Genomic DNA, 25,097 nt, shown 5'->3' with positions numbered 1-25,097 from the left:
ATAAGTTTATATCTGTTTCTGTATGAGAAATTTTCCAATTTAATACAAGGCCGAAGTCGAATTGAGGGGTGACGAAAACATCATAATTTATAAACACGTGTAAAATATACAAAAGTAGGCATTTAAAGTAAATGAATATTTAACACAATTTTACGAGCAATTTCGTATCTAGTTACAAAATAACATACTTGATATATACTGCTTTAAATAGATACAAAGTCGATATCAACAAAAGGTAGCAAATATTTGTACGACGTTGACTTTAAATAAAACCATATATTTGGGCTTGTGCACGAGAAAATGTTTTGAACACAGATAACTGAACAGGAAGTTAGAGATAGTACATGCCATATTTTAATATATTCTAACCTTAGACATAAAAAAACAAACATTTGTCTTTGAAGGGATCCATGTAGATTTTGTGCGCGAAATACCGTGTTATAGAAATAACATTTGTTATGTCGTATTCATAAGAGAGTTCACCTAGACAAATTTTGACAGAAAAGTGTTGCACTATGACACTGACATTAACCCATTTATGCCTAGCGTCTAGAAAAAGGCCTTGGCAAACAGCGTGGACCCAGATGAGACGTCTCATCAGGGTCTGCGCTGTTTGCTTAAAGAAATTTATGTAAGAAATATTCAAAATATAGAAATAATTATACTAGATATCCCTAATTTTGGAAATCAATTGATCCAATTTAGAAGGATGGGAGAGTCCACTAGGCATAAATGGGTTACACGTAGTCATGCGACTCCTGCGCCCGCTTTATATCGGTGATTACTGGCGAAAATCTACATGTACGTCAACAAGTTAACGTGGACAGTCTTCTATCCAGCCAGTCCGTCAGTGTAGGCACCCTTTGCTCTGACCAAAACTCGCGCATGTCTCGGTAGCGCTTCACGACGTCGAACCTGCAGGCATGCTGCAACTTCCGCAAGCAGACCGGGCACAAGAAGTTCGGTCGTCCGTCCGATTCAGCCAGGTGGTTGCTGCCGTTCATTAGACACTTGAAATGCACGCAGTGGCGAATGCCGAACATGTGACCAATCTCGTGGCACATTGTCTTGCATGCTCGAACTAGAATCACAGACAAAGGGTCTCTGAAAACGGAGACATATCAGATAGCTGTTCACATCATAAGTGTAATATAAAATATATCTCCTGTGTGTTTGTTTGATGGACAGCAAACGACTAAATTATTGTTAACATATCCAACAAGACTATGTATGGTCAAGCAATATGGTCCCCGACCGGTAAAACTCCAAAATTGTCAGCAATATTTCTAGTATATTTGTTGCCATAGCAACCAGAATTCTTGACATAGGAACAAAATGAAATGACGTGCATAATCTCCATATTGCCATCTATCCATATTTCAAGTTTCATGAAAAAAATATGTATAACTTTTAAAGTTATCGCAAAATCCAGAAGTGTGACAGACTGACTGACTGAGCGACTGACTGACACACAGAGCGAAAACCATGAGTCCCCTCTGGTTTCACCGGTAGGGGACAATAAGCAAAGCAAAAAGAAGTCCCGGTGGTTTTAACGTTATCGTGGTGTAATGGTAAATTAACCACTATGTGTCGTTCTGATGCGTGACGAACATCCAACGCATTTTAACTTGTCTTTTTTTAAAAATTAACAACGCCATTATTAAAATAATTGCATAAATTTGTAGCGGAAACGTTATTTAATATTTTATAGATGACCGATGTGATTTTGAGTAGAGCTCAGCTTTTACTGATGAATGGCAGTGTTTCTGCTTTATAACGTTTACCGGTAGTCATAATGTTCATATTTCCAACAATAAAAACTAACAATTAACCTACCTAGTTAGGTCTATCCGCGTATATTGATGATCACCAAAGTTTGACAGATAACGAGCAAGAGAATATACACCGGTATTGCCAGCACTGCTTGCGAGGCCGAATACAAAGTTCCAGCTTTCCCGAGGGTATAAATCCGCCATGGTTATCCCGGCACAGCAGAACGCGTCCCGCTTCAAGTTCTTTCCCATGGCTCCAAGGAGCTCCCCTGCATGTACCTGATACACCCCGGCGTTCACGCGATCTGACGCGCGACCAAGAAAACTTTCCGGTGCCATGACGCTCGCTGGCATACCAAAGAATATTGCGGCGAAGCGCTCCAGGGGGGCGATCACTTCCGGCGGAACTGGATCCTCCTTGAATACCATGGGTAACAAGTAGACGGTCTTGTGAACACTGTCGGGGCTTCTGTAGGAACCTTATCCATGCAAAACATTAAAATCAATAAACAATTGCAAGCAATATAGTAACTTATGTATGTTGAAAGTATGTTGTCGCGCAGATAAACTCTTAAAAGCTTATTGGTATATGCAACTTATGTTTGCGTTACCTAGTAGAATATATGTAATATCTCTATGTGCATTTATGCAATGAATACAGATCACTGCATTCCTTTTTACCAGTAATGAATTGTTTGAAAGTCTGCCCACGTTCTGTATGTTCTTTGAGCCAGTCTCCAGATTTTGGTTTCTCCATTGGTTCAAACAGACCTTCCTCTAAAAAGGACTATCAGTGAGCACTGCATACATAACATTTATTAAAACGTTTAATTACAGTTTGATCCGAACATCAACTTTGTTACAAATGCATATCTTACTTATGGTATGGTACGATCTGGTTTCCGAAGTCTTAATACTAAAGTTCAACGAACCTTATGTACAAAATCAATATGAAAATACCGGTAGGTGATCTACTGGGTAGAAGGTGTACCATTATGTTAACTATTTTAATAGAATTCAGGTTTAGGGAAACTGTAGTTCAACTTAAGTGAATACGCACCTGGGACAAACATTTTAATGTATGTTGCTTGTCCCTGCTTTCCGGCGAACATGTCGATATAACTGCAGTCATCTCTGCCCGCTGACTGAAATGAAACAAGCAAGCAATTAGTTCGCACGGCTAATCGTGGACCATAAATGTAAAATAATTGTTCGTGTGATGAAAGTCTCTTCGAAAGAAAACACAGTCAATGCAGAAAGTGTATATTCATATTAGCCTGCGCGGACTGCAGAGGCTTATCTCGAACAGAGATCTATAGTTTGTATAGGTCCCTGTCTCGAACGATACTAACTTTACGCATATGCATTTAGTCCCGTTTTCCCAGAGCGAGGCTTAAATGTACTGACTGTAAATTAAGCCGCGTTCTTAGAAAACTGGACATAATGCTTTTGCGTAAAGTGTCATCCCAGATTAGTCTGTGCAGTTCGCACAGGCAAATCAGGGACGACACTTTCCGCTTTTATGACATTTTTCGTTTAAATGTCTCTTCTTAGCAAAAATCTAATTTAGGCGAAAAGTGTCGTCCCTGATTAGCCTGTGTGGACCGCACAGGCTAATCAGGGACGACACTTTACGCACATACATTATGCCCAGTTTTTTCAAATGTACATAAATTGTATTCACAGTCCCCAGACAGTCGTAAGAAACAATACGTGTTATTGATTATAAAACATGAGGTATATGTTAAAATAGTTAACTAACTCAATCCAATAAAGCTGTGTATCTTACCGTGTCCTTCTTGATACCAATAGCCTGTAACAGGTGGTCATCAAACAAACATTTGTTGGCACTGGGATTCGCACCGCTTGCCATATCTACCGGTATGTCTCTTCCAGAGTGACAACGAGTGGATTTTAACACCGACTTAACTAACTTTTTTAATGTTAACACATCATTTCAACTAAATGTAAGATATTTCAATTATGCAATGAAAACATGTTCTGAAAGATGTTTGAACACTAATTTTACAAATATACTAACCGAAAACACAAACAACTAATGAAAGTGTCAATACCATCGGCATTTTAGTAAACACACGGTTCGGTATAGTCTTTTCTGGAAACACAACATGTATTCGCGATAACTGATTGTTATATGAATTAAAACAACACGATTTTAAACGTATAACAAGATATTTACAATTACAAAGGAAAATTATATCTGGTAAATAATAGGTGTATGTCTTCTTAAAATTATAGATACAAATCTCTGGAAATATTTTGTTTAATTTCATAGATATCGTTTGTTGATGTCCATATACCAGTATTCGACCAGAAAACATTTCGGATTGAACTAATAGATCGCATTTCAATTAAATGTTATGGAAAATTCTAAAAACGTAACATGGTATTATTTTAATAGGAGCAGTTATGATTATAAGCACAGTCGGAGTTTTTCTAAGCCAGAGAAAAGGAGCCACATAATTGTCAAATGATGTGTGAACATTATATTAGGGGATTATAAAACTTTTATGCAATGCTACTATCAGTCTTCGAATTAGCCTATAAGCCCGAAGCCCGAGTCGATTCTTGGGCCGGTCGGTCGATCCTAAATGCTAATAAAATAGCCCGATCGGTCGATTAAATATTTGAGCGTCATATCAATAACCTGATTTATACGCGTTTTTAAGAAGCACGTTTAAATTTGCTATTTAAATGCCTAAAATGACGTTTTAAAGCATGCGGCCGCCATTTTTCTAAACTGTCGTGTAAGCATCCGGGTATGTTGCTATTTAAAGTAATGATGCAATTGACGCCCAACCAAGATGAGGTTATTCAAACTGAACATGTGTAGATCACGTTCCGGGATGTTCGCGCATCGGGCACTTCGTAATGTTTTAAAATAATGACCAATCTAGAAGCGTATTTAATTTGAGAAGCGTTTTCCGAAAATGTATTTATAATTCATGAAAAATGGACAAGTAATTTTTTCAATAAAAATTAAAGAGTCTGTAAGGGATATTGTACGCATTGGGTTAAAACAAATTGATACTTATTACAGGTAGGTTTCCATGTGTTTTAATCAATTATTTTTGCGCATTAGAATAAGTTTTTTTAATGTATTATTAATAATTGTAGTACTTTCGTTTATTCTGTAATCTCGTTCTGCTACGTGACCTATTTTGCTACTTATAATCTGTTTACAAATATACAATACTTTTCACGGTTGACACATGCTTATCAAAACATCGGGAGTAAATTAAAGAAGCAGACATTGTCACTTGTAGATTGGGCAATTAACACACCCAGTGGCCTTTTGTTCTGAAGTCACATGCCGACAATTCAGAAATTCACCGGCGATTGTCCTAGTAATAATACGATAATAATCTGTTATTTTAATAGGCTGATGTATTTTTGAAGTTTTTCGGATATTTTTTAAACATGATAATAATTCGCTTTAAAATAAAACAAAACACCGGTCAAACTGATTAATGGAATCATTGAATGAGAACATGTGTAATAATAAAGTTACAATAAACAGCATAATTATCTGGTGCATTTTGTATAAAATGCATTTCAAAAGGAAACATTATACCCTTTATTACTGTAATCACATGCATCTGTTTTTACTAGGGATGTCAACGAATATCCGAATATCCGAATATTCGGTCCCGGACCGAATATTCGGATACTGTTTTCCGAATCGAATATTCGAAAGAAAAAAAAAAATCGAGTAATTTCAAAGACTTTGTATTCGTAAAATTTGCTTCAAACATTGTCAAAAAAGTTGTTCCTCGTGTCATAATGTTTATTTCGGTAGGCGCGATAATGCGTCGCTATGGTGATGACAGTATACCGGTCATAAATCCCGCTTAAAGCCAGACACTTTGTGTCAAAATTATGATAGGTGCAAATCGCGTGGGCAATCAAAACACCGACCTGCACTTGATCCAATGACTCGAATTACATTTAAAATTATCAAAGATTAAATGAGTAAAGAAAAAACCAACTTTGTGTAAAAAACAAATAAGACCGTATGACAATTAAAACACCGACCCGTCTTGATCTAATAACTCGAATTACATTTAAAATGATCAAAGATTTAACGAGTTAAGAAAGAGCCGACTTGGTGTGAAAAACAAAACAGATCGTATGGTTATAATCACGTTGTCCACTCAAAAAAGCTTTTAGAAAATAATTTACTCAACCTCTAATGAGTATTTGCGTATCGTATGGTCCAAACATTAATTAATTACTCAATATTCAATCAGGTATTATACTTAAAGAAATGTTTTTGGTATTTCGTCCTCATTTAATTGAAAATATTATAATTGCTACACGCATAAAGTAAATATCTGTCCAAGCAAAATGCCATCTGAGCCTTCCGCTGCTTGGAAGTATTTCACGTCATCATCCGATAAGAAGTCGCCGATCCCAGTGTCTTTTAAACGTGGCAACTTGAAAAGACTGACTGTTTAGTCCGTTAAACAGGTTCAAAGTGTGTTGTGGCTATGTACATAATTCGTTTAAGTTCAGCTTTAATTATATGTAGATCTAACTGTTTTGTCATGTAATTATTTTGTCGTCATGTAATTTTATGTTTCTCGTTCTATTGTTGATGTACAATATTAATAGTTTAAAAACAGTTTTTGTCATTCAATTTTAACAATAAAAAGTAATCAACGAAATCAGCTTCGAATTAGCGACGGCAACGCTGTGTCAATATTTAGTAGCTTCCGGTGAACTTCCGGTAAAAACGAAAGTAGAATTCATGGAGTAATGGTACGGTAAACAAAGTTGACCTTTTTTCAACAGATGTTGACCGAATATCCGAATATTCGTTCGGAAGGGTGACCGAATATTCGAATACCGAAATCGGTATTCGTTGCCATCCCTAGTTTTTACTAATGGAAGTAGATTTTCTGATTGTTAATAACTATTTTGGTGTTCCTGGCCAAAAAAGTCATAAGATTTAAATTGACCTCCTCGGGCTATTGAACATGTCTTCGGGCTATTCAAAATTCCATCGTATTAGCCCGAAGGGCTATTTGGCTAAAATATTTAGCGTGAAGACTGGCTACTATTGATAATTCAGTAGAAAAACTGCTTCAGTTTTCAGATGGGATGTACCTTCACATATGTATAAGTGCATATGTCCATTATCAAATTAGATTGTGACTCGTGTACAATTTTTTTTCCAGATGCTTAGCCTATTACTAAACAACAGCAGTGACAAGTTTGAAATTTACATGGCCCAAAAATTACTGGTTGCACAAGCTAAGCATGCAGATATTGAGTACCAGGTAGCTGCTTGTGTTTTTATGCCCCCTCCCCTCCCCGGTACGGTGGCATATAGCAGTTGAACTGTCAGTCCGTTTGTCTGTGTCTGTTCGAAAACTTTTAACATTGGCCATACCTTTTGCAATATTGAATATAGCAACTTGATATTTGGCATGCATGTGTATCTCATGAAGCTGCACATTTTGAGTGGTGAAAGGTCAAGGTCATCCTTCAAGGTCAAAATTCAAAACATACAATCCAAGGGAAGTAATAAGCTTTAAAAGGGAGATCATTTCTAAACCTGCCAAATGATATATTGAAATTTTATTTCAAAGCGGCGCAATAGGGGGCATTGTGTTTCTGACAAAACACATCTTTTGCTATCTTTTCTATTCACTATACAGATAAAAAGCTATCTTTTCTATTCACTATACAGATAAAAAGATAGTGAACACATTATGTATAGATTTTTCCTTGTTTTGAATTTACTAATTATTAACATCAGCGATATATTAGTACATGTACATATCACAGTCACTTAAACAGAAATTACTAATGTTTATTATGTAGCAGTGAGTGTATCAATTGAGGATCGTTATTGGTCATGTATCACAACAGAGAACACAAAACATTGTTGAAAGCTTTTATAGGTATTAGATATAAGACAAAAACAACAAAAAGACTGTTTGTTTATGTGAGATTCCATTAATATTATATAATATATAATATTAATGGAATCTCTTATATAATATATGTTAAAATTATATACATGCACATACATTTTTATAATGTTATATATTTTACAGGACTCATTGCAGTTAATTAAAAGTGTTATAGTGAAAGCAAATTCACCAGTGGGGCTGTGTAGAGGCTTAGAAATGTTGAGACAGCTCTTAAAGAAGTCCAAAATTAACTGGCGAGATGCTGTGACTGTATTTAAAGATGCAGTGTCGCAAAAACTTCATGACATAGCAATTATGGATGCTTCTTCCTTGTACTTCACAAACAGCTGTATTTATGAAGTTCTATATCTTTGTCATAAAGTTCTTAAACTTGTCCCGCTATACGACTGCCAGGAAAATGATGCTGCCATATCATTGAACGTGATTTTACATGAAAAATATCAAGTTCTTCTTGATGAAATTTTATTTTCATCGCGATTCTTAAATTTTGTAAAGAGAATGCTTCAGAAATTTCTTACAAATATATTTATGTTTGCAAGTAAGAATAAGCTTATCAACAGTGTAGCATATGAAATGGCTGAGAGGCTAGTGTTTGCATCAAAGAGGTTTGACATGCATGAGGTCTTAAGTCAGCATGGAGTCACATACTTTGTTGGAGTCATTGATGGACGTGAAAATGCAGATTACAAAGGTTATGACCCAACTTGCATCAGAGAATGGATGTTTATGTGTACATCCTTGGCGTACAGTATGAATCTAATTGATGGTAGGAAGATTTTACTAAAGACTTTATATTACATTGCTATTTAATGTTTAATTAATCATTCATGTTAAAAATCAAGGATAGTTCACTAAGTAAACTTTAAAGCAATACATTCCTTAATTAAAAAAAGTTATAAAAACTAAACATTATTGAAAATTTTCCATATAACTACTCCTAAAAAAATAAACAAATCAGTTCTTCAAAATTGTTGATTTTAATATCATTTATAAGCTTTGAGTATTTGTTTTTCTGTTAAAGATTTTAGAATTCCTCATATGTTATTACAATGAGACCTATGTGTATTGGTGTGAATATATTTATTTATATAAAATCACTTGTTCGATTTCATGTGTATTTTACGGTACTCATATATCAGATGAATTTTTATTAGACGCCCACAAACGAAGTTTAGGGGGGTATATAGTAGTTAGCTTGTCTGTCGGTCTGTCGTTTGGTCCGTATTAAGTGTCCGCTCTCTATTTCAAGTAGTTTTCATCCGATCTTCACCAAACTTGGTCAGAAGTTGTATCTACGTGATGTCTAGGCCAAGTTCGAACATGGGCCTTGTCGGGTCAAAAACTCGGTCACGGGGTCACTTAGTGCGTTTTAAACATTCAGCATGTTGTCCGCTCTCTATTTCAAGTAGTTTTCATCCGATCTTCTCCAAACTTAGTCAGAAGTTGTATCTAGATGATCTTCAGGCTAAGCTCAAACATGGGCCTTGCCGGGTAAAAAACTAGGTCACGGGGTCACTTAGTGTGTTTTAAACATTCAGCATGTTGTCTGCTCTCTAATTCAAGTAGTTTTCATCCGATCTTGACCAAACTTAGTCAGAAGTTGTATCTACAATGTAGATGATGTCTAGGCCAAGTTCGAACATGGGCCTTTTCGGGTCAAAAACAAGGTCATGGGGGTCACTAAGTACGTTTTACACATTGAGCATGGTGTCCGCTCTCTATTTCAAGTAGTTTAAATCAGATCTTCACCACACTGGGTCAAAAGTTGTAACTAGATGATGTGTAGCTCAAGTTCGAACATGGGCCATGCCGGGTCAAAAACTAGGTCACGGGGTCACTTAGTGTGTTTTAAACCTCACCATGTTGTCCGCTCTCTAATTCAAGTAGTTTTTATCCAATCTTCACCAAAATTGGTCAGAAGTTGTATCTTTATAATGTCTAGAGCAAGTTTGAATATGGGTCATACCGGGTCAAAAACAAGGTCACAGGGTGACTTAGGGCGTTTTAAACATCACAATGTTGTCCACTCTCTAATTCAAGTAGTTTTCATCCGATCTTCACCAAACTTGGTCAGAAGCTGTATCTAGATGATCTTAAGGCCAAGTTCGAACATGGGCCTTGCCCGGTCAAAAACTAGGTCACGGGGTCACTTAGTGCGTTTTAAACATTCAGCATGTTGTCCGCTCTCTAATTCAAGTAGTTTTCATCCGATCTTCACCAAACTTGGTCAGAAGTTGTATCTAGATGATCTTAAGGCCAAGTTTGAACATTGGCCTTCCCGGGTCAAAAACTAGGTCATGAGGTCACTTAGTACGTTTTACACATTGAGCATGGTGTCTGCTCTCTATTTCAAGTAGTTTAAATCCGAACTTCACCACACTTGGTCAGAAGTTGTAACTAGATGATGTGTAGGTCAAGTTCGAACATGGGCCATGCCGGGTCAAAAACTAGGTCACGGGGTCACTTAGTGTGTTTTAAACCTCACTGTGTTGTCCGCTCTCTAATTCAAGTAGTTTTTATCCAATCTTCACCAAAATTGGTCAGAAGTTGTATCTTTATAATGTCTAGAGCAAGTTTGAATATGTGTCATGCCGGGTCAAAAACAAGGTCACGGGGTCACTTAGGGCGTTTTAAACATCACAATGTTGTCCGCTCTCTAATTCAAGTAGTTTTCATCCAATCTTCACCAAACTTGGTCAGAAGTTGTATCTAGATGATGTCTAGGTCAAGTTTGAATATGGGTCATGCCGGGTCAAAAACTAGGTCAGGGGGTATCTCAGTGCATTTTAAACCTCACCATGTTGTCCCCTCTCTAATTCAAGTAGTTTTCATCCAATCCTCACCAAACTTGGTCACAAGTTTTATCTAAATGATCTCTAGGACAAGTTTGTGTATGGACCATTCCGGGCTTCAAACTAGGTCACGGGGTCACTTAGTGTATTTTTTATGTCCCCCACCCATTATAGTGGGGGACATATTGTTTTTGCCCTGTCTGTCTGTTGGTCTGTTTGCTCCAACTTTAACATTTGCAATAACTTTTTCAATATTCAAGATAGCAACCTAATATTTGGCATGCATGTGTATCTCATGGAGCTGCACATTTTGAGTGGTGAAAGGTCAAGGTCATCCTTCAAAGTCAGAGGTCAAATATATGTGGCCAAAATCGCTCATTTTATGAATACTTTTGCAATATTGAAGATAGCAACTTCAAATTTGGCATGCATGTGTATCTCAATGGAGCCACACATTTTGAGTGGTGAAAAGTCAAGGTCAGAGGTCAAATATATGTGGCCAAAATTGCTCATTTTATGAATACTTTGGCAATATTGAAGATACCAGCTTGATATTTGGCATGCATGTGTATCTCATGGATCCGCACATTTTGAGTGGTGAAAGGTCAAGGTCATCCTTCAAGGTAAGAGGTCAATTACATGTGGCCAAAATCGCTCATTCTATGAATACTTTGGCAATATTGAAGATTCCAACTTGATATTTGGCATCATGCATGTGTATCTCATGGAGCCGCACATTTTGAGTGGTGAAAGGTCAAGGTCATCCTTCAAAATCAAGGTCATCCTTCAAGGTCAAAGGTAAAAAACAACAACACATTTTAAAGTGGCGTTCTCATGAAGCTGCACATTTTGAGTGTAGGAAGTTCAAGATCATCCTTCAAGGTCAATGTCATCCTTCAAGGTTAAAGGTAAAAAAATAATAATTCAAAGCGGTGTTCTCATGAAGCTGCACATTTTGAGTGGTGGAAGTTCAAGGTCAAGGTCATCCTTCAAGGTCAAGGTCATCCTTCAAGGTCAAAGGTCAAAAAAAAAAAAATTAAAAAAATTCAAAGCGGCGTTCTCATGAAGCTGCACATTTTGAGTGGTGGAAGTTCAAGGTCAAGGTCATCCTTCAAGGTCATCCTTCAAGGTCAAAAATATTTATTTTTTTCAAAGCGGCAATCTCATGACGCTGTACATTTTGAGTGGTAGAAGTTCAAGGTCAAGGTCATCCTTGAAAGTCAAAGGCCAAAACAAAAATATTTTTTTCAAAGCGGCGTTCTCATGAAGCTGCACATTTTGAGTGGTGGAAGTTCAAGATCAAGGTCATCTTTCAAGGTCAAAGGTAAAAATAAATAAATTTCAAAGCGGCGCAGAAGGGGACATAGTGTTTCCGACAAACACATTTCTTGTTTAACATTCAGCATGGTGTCCGCTCTCTAATTCAAGTAGTTTACATCTTCACCAAACTTGGTCAGAAGTTTTATGGAGATGATCTTAAGGCCAAGAACATGGGCCTTTCTGGGTCAAAAACTAGGTCAAGGGGTCACTTTGTGCGTTTTAAAAATTGAGCATGGTGTCCGCTGTTTTTTGTGAAGACGACATGCAAAATATTATGTGTCAATGCGGCATGTGCGGGTATTCATCACGTCTGTGACAAAGCTCTAGTTTGAACTAATTTTACAATAATTTTGACTGGTAATTTATTCCAGGGTCACCTGACAGCAATGAAGGTGTCAAATTAATTCTGGATTTTGAAGCAATTGTATCCACGATTGCATGGAGTTCAGATAATTCTCTGCCATATTCATGGCAATGGTTACCAGAAATATTTGGGGAGCAAGATGATATGTGGATGGATATGCTGATTCTGTTGATAAAATTGTTTCCAAGGTAACCCATTATAACTAAATGTACATGTAATTCATTTGATAATTTTAAGCGGTCTTTTTTGCAAGATGTTCTTCAGAGAATAGTTAAACTTGAGTCTATATTCTAAGTGCGTTATTAGTTTAAACTCAATTTCAAGCAAATGTTTCATGTAAAGTTAAAACATGTGCACATGTATACATTATTTAAAATATACAGATAACAAAAGTGCATATTACAATATTGCTGTTTAACTACTCAATTCTAAGACTTTATTTTAAGCTCACCTGAGCGCACAGTGCTCATGGTGAGCTTTTGTGATCGGCTTTTGTCCACCATGCAGCGTCAACATTTGCCTTGTTGATACTCTAGAAGCCACATTTATTTCCAATCTTCATGAAATTTGGTCAGAAGATTTGTGCCAATGATATCTTGGATGAGTTTTAAATGGTTCCGGTTGGTTAAAAAACATGGCCTCCAGGTGACAGGGCATTTTGCCTTTAATACATTAATGGCTTTAATAAAGAGGCCACATCATGAAACTATTTAAAGTAAAAAGATTTCAGAGGCGTCAGAGCTGGGGCGGCAGGGAAGGCAGCGGCCGCCCCAATATTTTCGGCAAAAAATGAAATTTCTGCAAAGACCTTTTTTTTCATTTCAATACCCGTATATTTGAAAATATCTTTACCACGAAGCAAAAGATGATCATGCTATCATGGTTATGACACGTGTATTGTTGATTGTCATCACCGGCCCGCGGTTACATACGTGTGAATTTTGTTGTAATTTGATCGGTCTCTTTTATAGCGATAATCCCTTATTCTTGAGTATTTAAACCTGGGAATCTTAAATTGTCGGTATGATCTTAGCCTTTGCTTCTTTTTATTAATATAAGGGAAAGTATGACATGAACAAATGTGCCAATATCCAATAGTCCTTAATTATCACAAAATTAAAGATACCTCAAGATACCTGAATTAATTGTAATAATAAAGTAAATCGATATTTCTAAAAAAAGTTATTTAATGTTTTTTACCACTTTTTGTGTCATTTCAATATGTCTACTTCAAACCAACCAACGAATTTCAAATTTCCAAAACGGAATTTCGGGAAAAAAATCCCAAAGAACGTTCTTTCAAAATATGATCCCTATTGTTGTGTCGCCTGCTACAAAGTACAAACTGTGACATATAGAGATCAGTTCTCCATCGTCTGTCTGTCACAACTTTTGTCATTCAGAGTATGCCTTCAATAGACGTGTATAAGGTACATGTAAGGTATCAGGCATAAAAACGCACCAAAATGTGCCATTTGATGCTAAAATTAAAAAAAAATCAGGACCGCCACAAATGGGAGGGGGCTACCCCTCCCATACCCATACCCTCCGCCGCCCCAATGTCAATTTGCATCCGACGCCCCTGGATATGTCCCAGTGATATCTTGGGCATGTTCGTAAATAGTTCTGGTTGCTTGAAAAACATGGCCGCCAGGGGCAGGGCATTTTTCCTTATATGGCTATAGAAAAAAATTGTTAACATTTTAATCGTCACATTTATAGTCCATTTTTATGAAAACTTGGTCAGAACATTTGTTCTAATTATAAGGAGTAATGATATCTTGGACTGTTGAAAAATGGCCCCCAGGGGGCAGGGCATTTCTCCTAATATATGGCTATGGTAAAACATTGATAACACTCTTGAGGCCTTATTTATTGTCCAATCATCATGAAACTTGGTCAAAATATTTTGATATATTTGAAGATGATATTTTGGACAGCTTCGAAAATGGGTTTGGTTGTTTGAAAAACATGGCCGGGGGGCATTTTTCCTTATATGGCTATATTAAAATCTTGTTAAAACTCTTATAGTCACATTTATTGTTTAATCATTATGAAACATGGTCAGAACATTTGTCAGAACATTTGTTTTTAAGATATCTTGGATGAGTATCCAAAATAGATCTGGTCTGTTGAAAAACATGGCCACTAGGGGACGGGTAAGTTATCGGTATATTGCTATATTAAAACATTGTTAGCACTTTAAGTTTTTATGGCAATGTCTGTATATTTCGTCTTTTATTTCAACCACAATCAGTATTGTATATCACAAATCTGACTGGGGTGTACATCCTTCTTAACATAACATATTGGAAAATGGTATTGAAATTATTTCTAACATTAACAATGCATATATACATTTTATAAAGAGATAACTCCGAAATAAATGTAAAATTATTGAAATGTGCATTGTAGTTATAAGTTTGCTTACTAATGGTAGATACCATAGATAGTTTATTTGCTATACGGCCACTGGCCATTGCATATACATAAACACATACAAAAATTGTTAAGTAATAGAATAACAAGTTAATGTTAAGTTTAGCAACTATGTGCATCACTTTGTCTTCATTTTTATGTCATATATCTTTAACTTTAACTTTTAAAAGTTACTTTGTTTCCTTTGCCATCATATTACATAAACAATAAAAGTACCATACTTAGCCATGTTTTACATTTAACGATGTTAAACAGGCTCTAGATTTAAATTCCGAGCAAGGGATCTATTATTGATATATAGAATAGCACAATTGGTTTGGCAAATTATATATATATAAACACTTAGAAGAGTGTTGTATCAATGTAAAATGTGCATTAACTTTTTAAGTTAAAATTTTTGGGATTTAAATTGTGTGTAATACATGGTAAATAATCATTGTTAAAAACTGACAATTGCCACACCTGCATTTTCAGCCCAAAGGTCAAAGGTCAACACCACTTTCAGTTTCTACAGTTTGTGACCAGTGTGGGCTATGACCATGTGACTGTCCTTGACCTTCTGACCTCACCAGAGACACGCTGCAGGGAGTATATGATGTTATACCTGAGACACTTGATACACACATGGCAGGATTTTATAGAATGTGCTTATTTATTGGAAAAAATTTCAGGAAATTCAAATGTACTTTTGTTATGTAAAGACTTTACCGAAACGGAGTGTGAACCAGAAAAAGAGATAAGTGGTAAACAGAATGAGATGTGTTCAAATGATCAGGCTGAGAATATTGTTACAAATCTATTTGGTAGACCTGTGGAGACAGATTCTAATGAGGACTTGCGCTGTGATATGAAATGCTCTTCAGGTGGGCTGGCCATGCTCAGTGCGTATAATGATGATGATGAAAGTGATAGCGATAAAGACCAGGATACGGAGGAATATGATATTAATAATTTACCAGTTCAGAGATCAAATGGATCTATTCTTTATGAAGATAAGCTCAATATTACTGATTTAAAGAAAGTATCAAATATTGGAGAAAGTGTGACTAATATTGAGACAAGTCTCAGTTGTCCACAAAATTGTAAGAATTCAGTAACCTTAGCCACGAATGTAAACAAATGTCATAAAGTGTCAGCTATTGCACATCATGTCCCATGTGTAGATGAATTTAATGATGAAAGAGCAGGAGCACATGATAATTTCAGTTCCCAGCAAGACGAAATCAGCCTCAGCGAGGTGACTTACCCCTCAGATACTGTATTAGATCTAACACTTAGTATGCTCATTCGTATTAATCTAAAACTTGAGCGTCTTTATTCTGCAAAACTGTTGCCATACAACCCAGCAACTTTAGTCAATCTGCTGGAAACTGTGGAGTCTCTATATGAGAAACATTGTATTTAGTATATGTTATATTTGAATTGTTTGTATTAAAGCGGGTATATACGATTTTGTCAAATATTTATGAATTCATATAAAATGTGTAAAAAAAAACTTATTATATATATATTTCAATATTAAAATAAAAGTTAAGAAGAACATGTGTCGAAAAATGCGAAATAAGCCAGATATTTAATTCTGAAATTGAAAACGGCTGTACAGCCGAATTCGCCAGCATGTAAATCATACATGTACGATGTGAATCTTAACTTAGTTTAACGGTTTATATAAATTCCTGCAACAATATCTATTCATACGACACACAAACACTAACTCCAATCCTAATACAAAGACGAATGCTTCGGTTATTGTAGGAAAATATGTACGTCACAATGCTTGGGCCGCTAATTTGTCTTTGCTGCATTTTATGAAATTCGGCTTTAATATATCATTTTTCTTGCCTATTTTGTGTAATTGTAACATATTTTATCAATATATTACAATTAACACACATATAAAAAATCGTATATACCCACTTTAAATTGTGTGATTTTTGGAATTGTTCGATATATGGGATTGTGTGGTGTTGGTATTGTGTGATACTGGGATTGTGTGATACTGGATTATGTGGACAGGCAATCAGTGTACAAAGCATTTTGTTAAGAAATATAAATGGATTTATAATTATTTCATCAATAATTTGCGACTGTTGATTAAAAACCTCACTTAAAATATAACATTTGCTGTACTTTGAATGCAAAAATTTTTTTTGTTCATCTTTTATCACTTATATTCTTTAAGTACACTACCGATATTCTTAGCAGTAATTATTATCTTAAATTGACTATTAGTTAAAAAAGTTATTGAATTGAATAAGTCAAATAATTTTACCATTTTAATCAGAAGTTATGTTATTAAAATTATAATTATTATTCTACATGGTTAATAGTCACATGCTTTAAAATCAATGGCCGAGGAAAATGTCCCCAGAAGTTGAATAGGAACAGTGGCTCATTATGTTTGAGTTATCAAGAAAATAATTCAAAGGAAGCCTAAGGTCACCTAGTTTTGGGAAAGGTCTATTGCAGTGTTGTAAGAAACATTTGTGAACAAAGCGAGCTGACCTGAAATCAAGACCATCCTAGATTAGCAGTTAATACATATTCAAACTATTTAGATTTAAACATACAGGAGGGACACTCAGTTATAGTGAAACAACATGGTAGTGATTTTTCAAGAGTATTGAAAGATATTTATGCAGATTTTTTTATTCATTAAGCAAAACTCACATGTATGTAAATTACATATGAAAAGTATTTTTAAGTGAATTATAAACTTTAATTGCTTCCTTCTGAATAAAGGTGGAATGAAATATAAGGATCATCAATCATAATTGTTAAAACAACAATAACATCAAATAAAGTATACCATAAGGAAACATTATATTATAAGATTCTCCAATCCACCAAAAACGGTATTAGGAAATAATATATATAAAATATCACAAAACAAATTTCAGAACAGTTCCTCCCAAAACCGAAAACAAGTAATTATCCTTAGGTACATGTATCCATGACATCATTGCTCAGTGGCAGTCTGGTTTGTAGCCTCTGTGGTAGTCTGGTTTGTAGCCTGGAGGATGTCTTGTACCAGCTGGGCCGCCTTTCCTCTGTTCTGCAGCTTGCTTGCCTTGCCCTGGAACCGACTCTGGCTGTACCCGCCCTTGCCTTCTAGCAGCTCCATCACCCTGGGGAACATGGCATGGGAATATTGTCTGATGGAATTTTATGCCTTATTAACCCTTTGCATGCTGGGAAATTTGTCGTCTGCTAAAATGTTGTCTGCTGAATTTCTAAAATTAGCATTTTCTTCATTTGTTTTCAAAGAATACTTTCAGAATAGCAAACAGTTTGGATCCTGATGAGATGCCACGTTCTGTGGCGTCTCATCTGGATCCACACTGTTTGCAAAGGCCTTCAAAATTCGGTTCCAGCACTGAAAGAGTTAATGATATTTGAGTCATACTAGTCTCATTCCGTCATACAAGGAAGAAAGTGAGACTGTCTTTATATGATCTGCATTTTTGGAAAACTGCACTTAATGAATGTGCGTAAAGAATCTGCACAGGCTAATCACAGACAACACTTTCCTTGCTTAAATGGATTTTCTTAAAGAAGAGACTTCATTTAAACAAAAAAATGCCATAAAATGAAAAGTTTTGTCCTTGATCGGCATGTGCTGACTACACATTGAAGGTGAATATAAATGGGATTTTATTACATTTCATTGGCATTTCAATCATATGAACAGCATTTTTGGAAAAGTGGGTTTAATGTATGTGTGTAAAGTGTCGTAACAGATTATTGTTCTTGTGCATGACACTTCTTCCCATTGATTTCTATACACCCATGAAGTTAAACATTGAAATGCTGTGTCTCTCTGAGATATAGCCTTGAAAAGTTCAATCATACAAAAACAACAAAGGGCAATAACTAATAATTAAGAAAGTGAAGGGTTATGGTTCTTAAGCATGGCACTTCATCTCATTCATATAAATACACCCATGAAGTTGAATGTTATAGTATTTAGTAGTCTTTTATAGTATTTAAGATTTAGCCCTGAAAAGTTACATCATACGAAAACAAAGGGCAATAACTCTTATTCAAGAAAGTGTAGGGTTATGGTTCTTGTGCATGGCACTTTTTCTCAGGCATATCTACGCACCTATGAGGTTTCATGTTGATATCGCTTGAGCTCCAGCTTGCATGGAAATAACTAGTGAAACAAGAGCTATTTTTTAACCTGTTATGTGATGTCTAGTTGACAAGCAATCTTGAGATATAGTTGTAATTTTGGTGAAAATTTGATAAAAAATTCTTAAAGATGAAATGATACAGCATGTCAATGTTTAACTTCATGGGTGTGTAGAAATCAATGGGAAGAAGTGCCATATACAAGAACAATAATCTGTTACGACACTTTACACACATACATTAAACCCACTTTTCCAAAAATGCTGTACATATGATTGAAATGCCATTGAAATGGTATAAAATCCCATTTATATTCACCTTCAATGTGTAGTCAGCACATGCCAATCAAGGAGAAAACTTTTCATTTTATGGCATTTTTTTGTTTAAATGAAGATTGTTCTAAATCACTTTGACCATAACTCAACAGTTGCTAGATCAATGTAGTTGATTTTCAAACTTAGCTAAAATATTTTATCCTTTAAAATTGAATCAAAACTGTTGGACTGACTTAAATAGCAGATTAAAAGATTTTTGAGATATGCTATGGATAAAATGTTAGGAGAAAAGCAACAGCATTTCCTATCAGTTTATGCAAGTACATCAATGATGTGAAATATATGAAGCTCTTCACTGTATGCATTGACTTGTGCATATCCTACTGAGTTGCGTTCTGGGGAAACTGGGCTTAACTCATGTGCTGTCTGGACAGGCTAATCAGGGACAACCCTTTGCTTTAATGCCATTTTTCTTAACAAAAGTCAAGTCTAGGCGGAAAGTTTGTGATCTCTTATCAGCCTGTGCAGAATTAACAGGCTTATCTTGCACAATACTTTACATGCATGCATCCAGCCCAGTTTTCCCAGAATGCCCCCACTCCTACTTATCTATCATAAGCCCCTGCAACTCACTTTGGCCCCAGTTCCTTGATGATTCCTTCAGGACCCGATAACATCACAAGTCCTGGACCTTTATCCTCACCAGCGGTAACTATGGTGACGATACTCTGTTAAATAAAATGCATGATTTTTTTAAGTGTGCATCACGTTGAACAAACAAGGGCTGTTTGTAAAACATGCATGCCCCCCATATGGGCTGGCTGTTGTAGTGGCAGCCATTGTGTGAATAAGATTTTTGTCACTGTGACCTTGACCTTTGACCTAGTGACCTGAAAATCAATAGGGGTCATCTGCGGGTCACAATCAATCTACCTATGAAGTGTCATGATCCTAGGCAAAAGCGTTCTTGAGTTATCATCCGAAAATCATTTTACTATTTCGGGTCACCGTGACCTTGACCTTTGACCTTGTGACCTCAAAATCAGTAGGGGTCATCTGCGGGTCACGATCAATGTACCTACGAAGTGTCATGATCCTAGGCAAAAGCGTTCTTGAGTTATCATCCGAAAATCATTTTACTATTTTGGGTCACCTTGACCTTTGACCTGGTGACCTCAAAATCAATAGGGGTCATCTGCAAGTCATGATCAATCTACCTATGAAGTTTCATGATCCTAGGCATATGCGTTCTTGAGTTATCATCCGAAAACCATTTTACTATTTTGGGTCACCTTGACCTTTGACCTAGTGACCTAAAAATCAATAGGGGTCATCTGCGTGTCATGATCAATCTACCCATGAAGTTTCATGATCCTAGGCGTATGCGTTCTTGAATTATCATCCGGAAACCATTTTACTATTTCGGGTCACTGTGACCTTGACCTTTGACCTAGTGACCTCAAAATCAATAGGGGTCATCTGCAAGCCATGATCAATCTACCCATGAAGTTTCATGATCCTAGGCGTATGCGTTCTTGAGTTTTCATTCAAAAACCATTTTACTATTTCTAGTCACTGTGACCTTGACCTTTGACCTAGTGACCTCAAAATCAATAGGGGTCATCTGTGAGTCATGATCAATGTACCTATGAAGTTTCATGATCCTAGGCCCAAGCGTTCTTGAGTTATCGTCTGACAACCACCTGGTGGACGAACCGACAGACCGACTGACATGAGCAAAGCAATATACCCCCTCTTCTTCGAAGGGGGGCATAAAAAGTGATAAGCTCGATCTGTCTGTCTTTCGAGACGCATATAGGAGACATATATTGTTGCAGTATAATGGAGAGCACACATCATATTTTTACTTGTTTTGGATAAAATGACAGCTTTATAACAATTTTGTCCAATACTGTAAAATCATGCATATTTGTGAGACATTGATTTTTGTTGATTTTGTGCGGTGATCAATCAAAGAATTTAACACAAACACATCAGAAAATGTCAGACATAAATTCATCTTTTTTCCTTATGACAAAATCTACGAATGTACCTGTCCAGGAAAGTCTCTTTTTTAAAGACCATGACATTTGAAGCCAACAAATATAAATTCTTTAAAAATATGTATGATTAATGAATAATAATTTACCCCTACGGCCTACCTCATCATTCAGCTCCTTTATAAGTGTGTTCATGAAATCCAGGTCACCATCTTTCCTGCAAAACAAACAACGGCAAATCCTGGAACTTTGTGTGGCAGTTTAATAGCAGTCTTCTGCCATATTGCCAATTAGTTAAAATATCAAGATTGCAATTTCTTTACAACAATTTTAAGATTGACCTGGCAAAGCAAACATACCATTCCATGACTCACCGATTTAACAATCAAGAGTATCCAGAGGATCCTTGAATGCTCACCTGAGAAACTATAGCTCAGTGTAATAAAACTTGAGACAAGTCTATCGGTTTCAAAGGAAAATATGCATTTAGAAAATCTTATTTTGAGCTCAGGTGACCTGCATTTCCTGACGACCAAAATGATTCATAAAACTTATAAAGAGAGTCCCCAAGAATCATTCCTGTTAAGTTACGTTAAATTCTGCCCAGCAACAAAGGATGGGATGTTGTTTGCATTAAAAAACTGAGCGATTGACGCACACACATGCACAAATTGACAACGGACATAACTGTATCCCAATTCTCAATGTCAAAGCTGATGGCCTTGCGGCTTCATAATATGATTTTAAAAGTTATTTTACTTTATAAGTCTATACAATATATTTCACAGCACCATTAAGGTGTGGCTAATTCAAGTATTACACATTGTTTTTTAGTGAAGAATATAATTCAAGTATTACACCTTGTTTTTGAGTGAAGAATATGTTTGAAGTTATTATGCTAATAATATATATATTACAAATGTGACCTACATTAAAAATGTGACACATTGAGTGTCACTTTTGATCCCTGGGATGGGGGACAAATGTGAATGCTGTTGTAGTGGACCACCATCTGATGCTACATGCACAAAGCTCATGGCTTTCTTATTTCACACATTTGAGTTTGTTTGCTTTTTGTATATTTTAAAAAGTGATTACTGGGGGTACTGGTAGGTCAGTTTTGACGCCAGGGGTATGATTTGAAAAAAAAACACTTAATAGATGAACTCTAGATGATGCTACAAACCAAACACAAAAGTCTATGGATTTGCCGTTTAAGACACACTTTGTAAAGGTTTTTCCTATATATGTCTATGTATACTTGGTGACAAGGCCCCAGTCCTCTGGATATGGCTAGTTTTGACCCATGGATCATTATTTTAAAAACACTTGTTTTGAGAACCCTTTGGACCGCTTGACTTAATCATTCATCAAAACTGGAAAATTAGAACAATTTTCCTAGAGGACAACCCAATGAACAGTCCTGTGAAGTGTAATCAAAATCTGCCCAGTGGTTAAGGAATTGTCATTGCAAGAAAATGTTTATGAAGGGACTCATTTTTTGATGCCACAAACTCACAAATAGAGGACCTACATCTAGGTGTCCCAAAAGCTCCTCTTATGAGCATGTTGTGCTCATGTGAGCTAAAACATAACAAATTACCTATTATTTTGAAAATTGTATGAGAAATTTCAAAGTAAACATGACTATTGTCCTAGCAATATGGTCCCCTACCGGTGAAACTCTGCCATTTACAGCAATATTTCTAGTCTATTTGTTGCCATAGAAACCAGAATTCTTGATGTAGGAACAAAATGTAATGACGTGCATAATATCCATATTGCCATCTATCCATGTTTCAAGTTTCATGAAAAAATATGAAGAACTTTAAAGTTATTGCAGGATCCACCATTTTCAGCAATATTTCTAGTCTATTTATTGCCATAGCAACCAGAATTCTTGACGTAGGAACACAATGAAATGACGTGCATAATCTCCATATTGCCATCTGTCCATGTTTCAAGTTTCATGCAAAAATATGAAGAACTTTTGAAGTTAGGTCAGGATTCAGAAAAGTGTGACACACAGAGCGCAAACCAAAAGTTCCCTCCGGTTTCACCGATAGGGGACAAAAGTGCTTTATAAGCATACATTTTCCGTACCTTCGGACATAAAATAACTAGCAAGTATACCATCGAAATGTTATTTGAATGTGCAGTATACCTGTGGTAGATGAATACTTTTGGTTTCTCTTTTTGAGCTTTGAACTTGGCTGCTTCTAAACTGGCCACATCTCGCAATAATGTCTGGATTGTCTAAAAATATACCACTGCCATTTATAAATTAAAAGAAAAGCATATGATATGTACCATACATGCAGTCTACATCCTTTTGGCATTAAGGTTTTGATATTATAAACCTATTACATCATTTGATGACAATAGTTCACTTTGTCAACTGTAGGAAATACTGTTGCCCAATTTTTAAAAAGTTTATAACGTGCCTGTTGCTTTCATTCATGTTAATACCAGTGAAAGTGCAGTGTGTTTTGTCAAATTATTGACAGCTCAGTTTTTAAACAATCCAATAAGGCAAACAGATGGTAAGGGTAACATAAATGGCGATAATAAGGGTTGATTTGAGTAAGGGTAAGCAATGTATGAAAACTGTCTTACACATAGAAAAACAATGTTTATAGATTACTTTGTTTGAGGCTTTGTACCCTTTCACAGCTTTGTCTGCTAGTTCAAAATGCTGCTCTAATGGACCCCTGGAAAATGTAACAAATATATTACCATCATCATCAACTACATACCAGCAGTAAAAAGTTGCATGATAATAATCAACATCATAATCACGGTGATGACTAGAACTCCAAATATTCAGAGTGAGGAGTCCATTTTAATATACATACATACAATTCATTAACAATACCATCACTGGTTTAGAAGATTTACTAGGGTACAACCAAGACATATGCTCCAACAATTTTTAGCAGTTAGCAAAATAATTACATTTGTACTTCAGATTTCTTCACGATAGTGTTACAGTCATATTTGACAGTTTGATTTTCTGTACTCAATTTTTTTTTTTTTACACCATGCCTTTTAAATAGCAAGTTACCAGCATGATTTATAAAATAAAATGAAATGCATTAATGCATGTAAATAAATGCTGCCACAGTGACTGTCACAAGTAATAATAGTTAAAAGTTTACTTCAACAATACTGTGAGAGACTTTTCCACTTGCAGAGTCCTGCCCAAGTACTCTAGCACTCGGTCTCCACAGACAAAGTGGAGATTCACCGAGTTCTTGCGCTTTCCCTTCTCAACTGACAACAGTTTAACCACCTGAAATACACTATTTGTTCAGTATTTTGAGGGTTAAAGTGTAAAACTATGGTATCTCATCAAGAAATGTTCAGGGGATACAACAGTTTTACACTAAACTCTCACTACATACAACTCACTATGAAGGCAAGCTGCAACAAACAGCATTCATAACAAACTGTCTAAATATTGAGTGAAACAGATTGAAGTTAAATAATTCAAACTATTTGTTTGACATTTCTACAATTTCCTTGTAATAGTAATCCTTGAGATTGCAATATATAGCATCATAAGAACGAACTGAATCTTAACCTGAGGCTTTCATAAAAAGGTACATAACTACATGGAGAATCTAAAGAATACCGGTATATAACAGCAAAAAGAAACAAACAAATTAGCCTCACTATAGAAAAACCGGGAAAATGCATGAGCAAAAAGTGTTGTCCCAGATTAGCCTGAGCAGTCTGCACAGGCTTATCTGGAACAACTCTCAACATTTTTATGCAATTTTTGTTTCAACGAAACTCCAGTCAAAACTGAAAGTGTTATCCTTGATTAGCCTGTGAGGACTGCACAGGCTTATCTGGAAGGAAACTTTACGCACATGCATTTAGCCCCATTTTTTCAGAGCAACGCTTTAAAATCTAAAGCATCTAAAAAACAATTCCATAGCTTCCTCAAGCATACATGCATATCTGAGACATTCCATACATGTGTACAAAAGTAAAGACAATGGTCCATCCACTAAAACTACAAGCCCACACCTT

The 25,097-nt window shown here is 35.9% G+C and overlaps 3 protein-coding genes across 5 annotated transcripts in view; 1 reads left to right on the top strand and 2 right to left on the bottom strand.

The window, feature by feature from the left end:
* Positions 1-61: 61 nt before the first annotated feature.
* LOC127861266 (archaemetzincin-2-like) lies at positions 62-3,704 on the bottom strand. 2 transcript variants are annotated; one of them, XM_052399701.1, is made up of 5 exons: positions 3,562-3,704; positions 2,833-2,917; positions 2,454-2,549; positions 1,837-2,251; positions 62-1,104 (listed from the first exon to the last, which is right to left on the bottom strand). In XM_052399701.1, exons 1-5 carry the CDS (start codon positions 3,643-3,645, stop codon positions 807-809), a joined length of 978 nt encoding a protein of 325 aa, XP_052255661.1. In that variant the 5' UTR covers positions 3,646-3,704; the 3' UTR covers positions 62-806. The 2 variants fall into 2 exon arrangements, with proteins under 2 accessions (XP_052255661.1, XP_052255662.1); XM_052399702.1 differs by having other exon boundaries at positions 838-1,081.
* Positions 3,705-3,861: 157 nt separating this feature from the next.
* LOC127861251 (uncharacterized) lies at positions 3,862-16,715 on the top strand. 2 transcript variants are annotated; one of them, XM_052399677.1, is made up of 5 exons: positions 3,862-3,966; positions 6,976-7,075; positions 7,859-8,501; positions 12,219-12,399; positions 15,125-16,715. In XM_052399677.1, coding segments are annotated over exons 1-5 (1,857 nt in total). In that variant the 5' UTR covers positions 3,862-3,964; the 3' UTR covers positions 16,056-16,715. The 2 variants fall into 2 exon arrangements, with proteins under 2 accessions (XP_052255637.1, XP_052255636.1); XM_052399676.1 differs by having other exon boundaries at positions 3,862-3,996; positions 6,974-7,075.
* A 568-nt stretch (positions 16,716-17,283) lies between these two features.
* The window catches only part of LOC127861260 (alanyl-tRNA editing protein Aarsd1-B-like), a 22,086-nt gene continuing 14,272 nt past the window's right edge, over positions 17,284-25,097 (bottom strand). The window contains exons 6-11 of the mRNA XM_052399696.1: positions 24,218-24,351; positions 23,704-23,770; positions 23,224-23,315; positions 21,222-21,276; positions 19,693-19,787; positions 17,284-17,778 (exon numbers count right to left, since the gene is read on the bottom strand). Coding sequence (XP_052255656.1) covers positions 17,610-17,778; positions 19,693-19,787; positions 21,222-21,276; positions 23,224-23,315; positions 23,704-23,770; positions 24,218-24,351 — 612 coding nt within the window. The 3' untranslated portion in view covers positions 17,284-17,609. The remainder of the gene's footprint in view (positions 17,779-19,692; positions 19,788-21,221; positions 21,277-23,223; positions 23,316-23,703; positions 23,771-24,217; positions 24,352-25,097) is intronic.

This window comes from Dreissena polymorpha, chromosome 15 (assembly GCF_020536995.1).
Source record: "Dreissena polymorpha isolate Duluth1 chromosome 15, UMN_Dpol_1.0, whole genome shotgun sequence".
NCBI classification, from domain to species: Eukaryota; Metazoa; Mollusca; class Bivalvia; order Myida; family Dreissenidae; genus Dreissena; species Dreissena polymorpha.
This window is presented reverse-complemented; position numbering and strand designations above follow the sequence as displayed.

What these genes read in the sequence shown, in the direction of transcription:
- LOC127861266 (XM_052399701.1), bottom strand. Translation starts at nt 3,645, where the DNA reads ATGGCAAGCGGTGCGAATCCCAGTGCCAACAAATGTTTGTTTGATGAC. An exon ending in TTGGTATCAAGAAGGACACG is followed by an intron (nt 2,918 to 3,561) that starts GTAAGATACACA and finishes GTTTCATTTCAG; the next exon opens with TCAGCGGGCAGAGATGACTG. An exon ending in CATTAAAATGTTTGTCCCAG is followed by an intron (nt 2,550 to 2,832) that starts GTGCGTATTCAC and finishes AGTCCTTTTTAG; the next exon opens with AGGAAGGTCTGTTTGAACCA.
- LOC127861251 (XM_052399677.1), top strand. An exon ending in ATGCAGATATTGAGTACCAG is followed by an intron (nt 7,076 to 7,858) that starts GTAGCTGCTTGT and finishes TATATTTTACAG; the next exon opens with GACTCATTGCAGTTAATTAA. An exon ending in CAGTATGAATCTAATTGATG is followed by an intron (nt 8,502 to 12,218) that starts GTAGGAAGATTT and finishes AATTTATTCCAG; the next exon opens with GGTCACCTGACAGCAATGAA.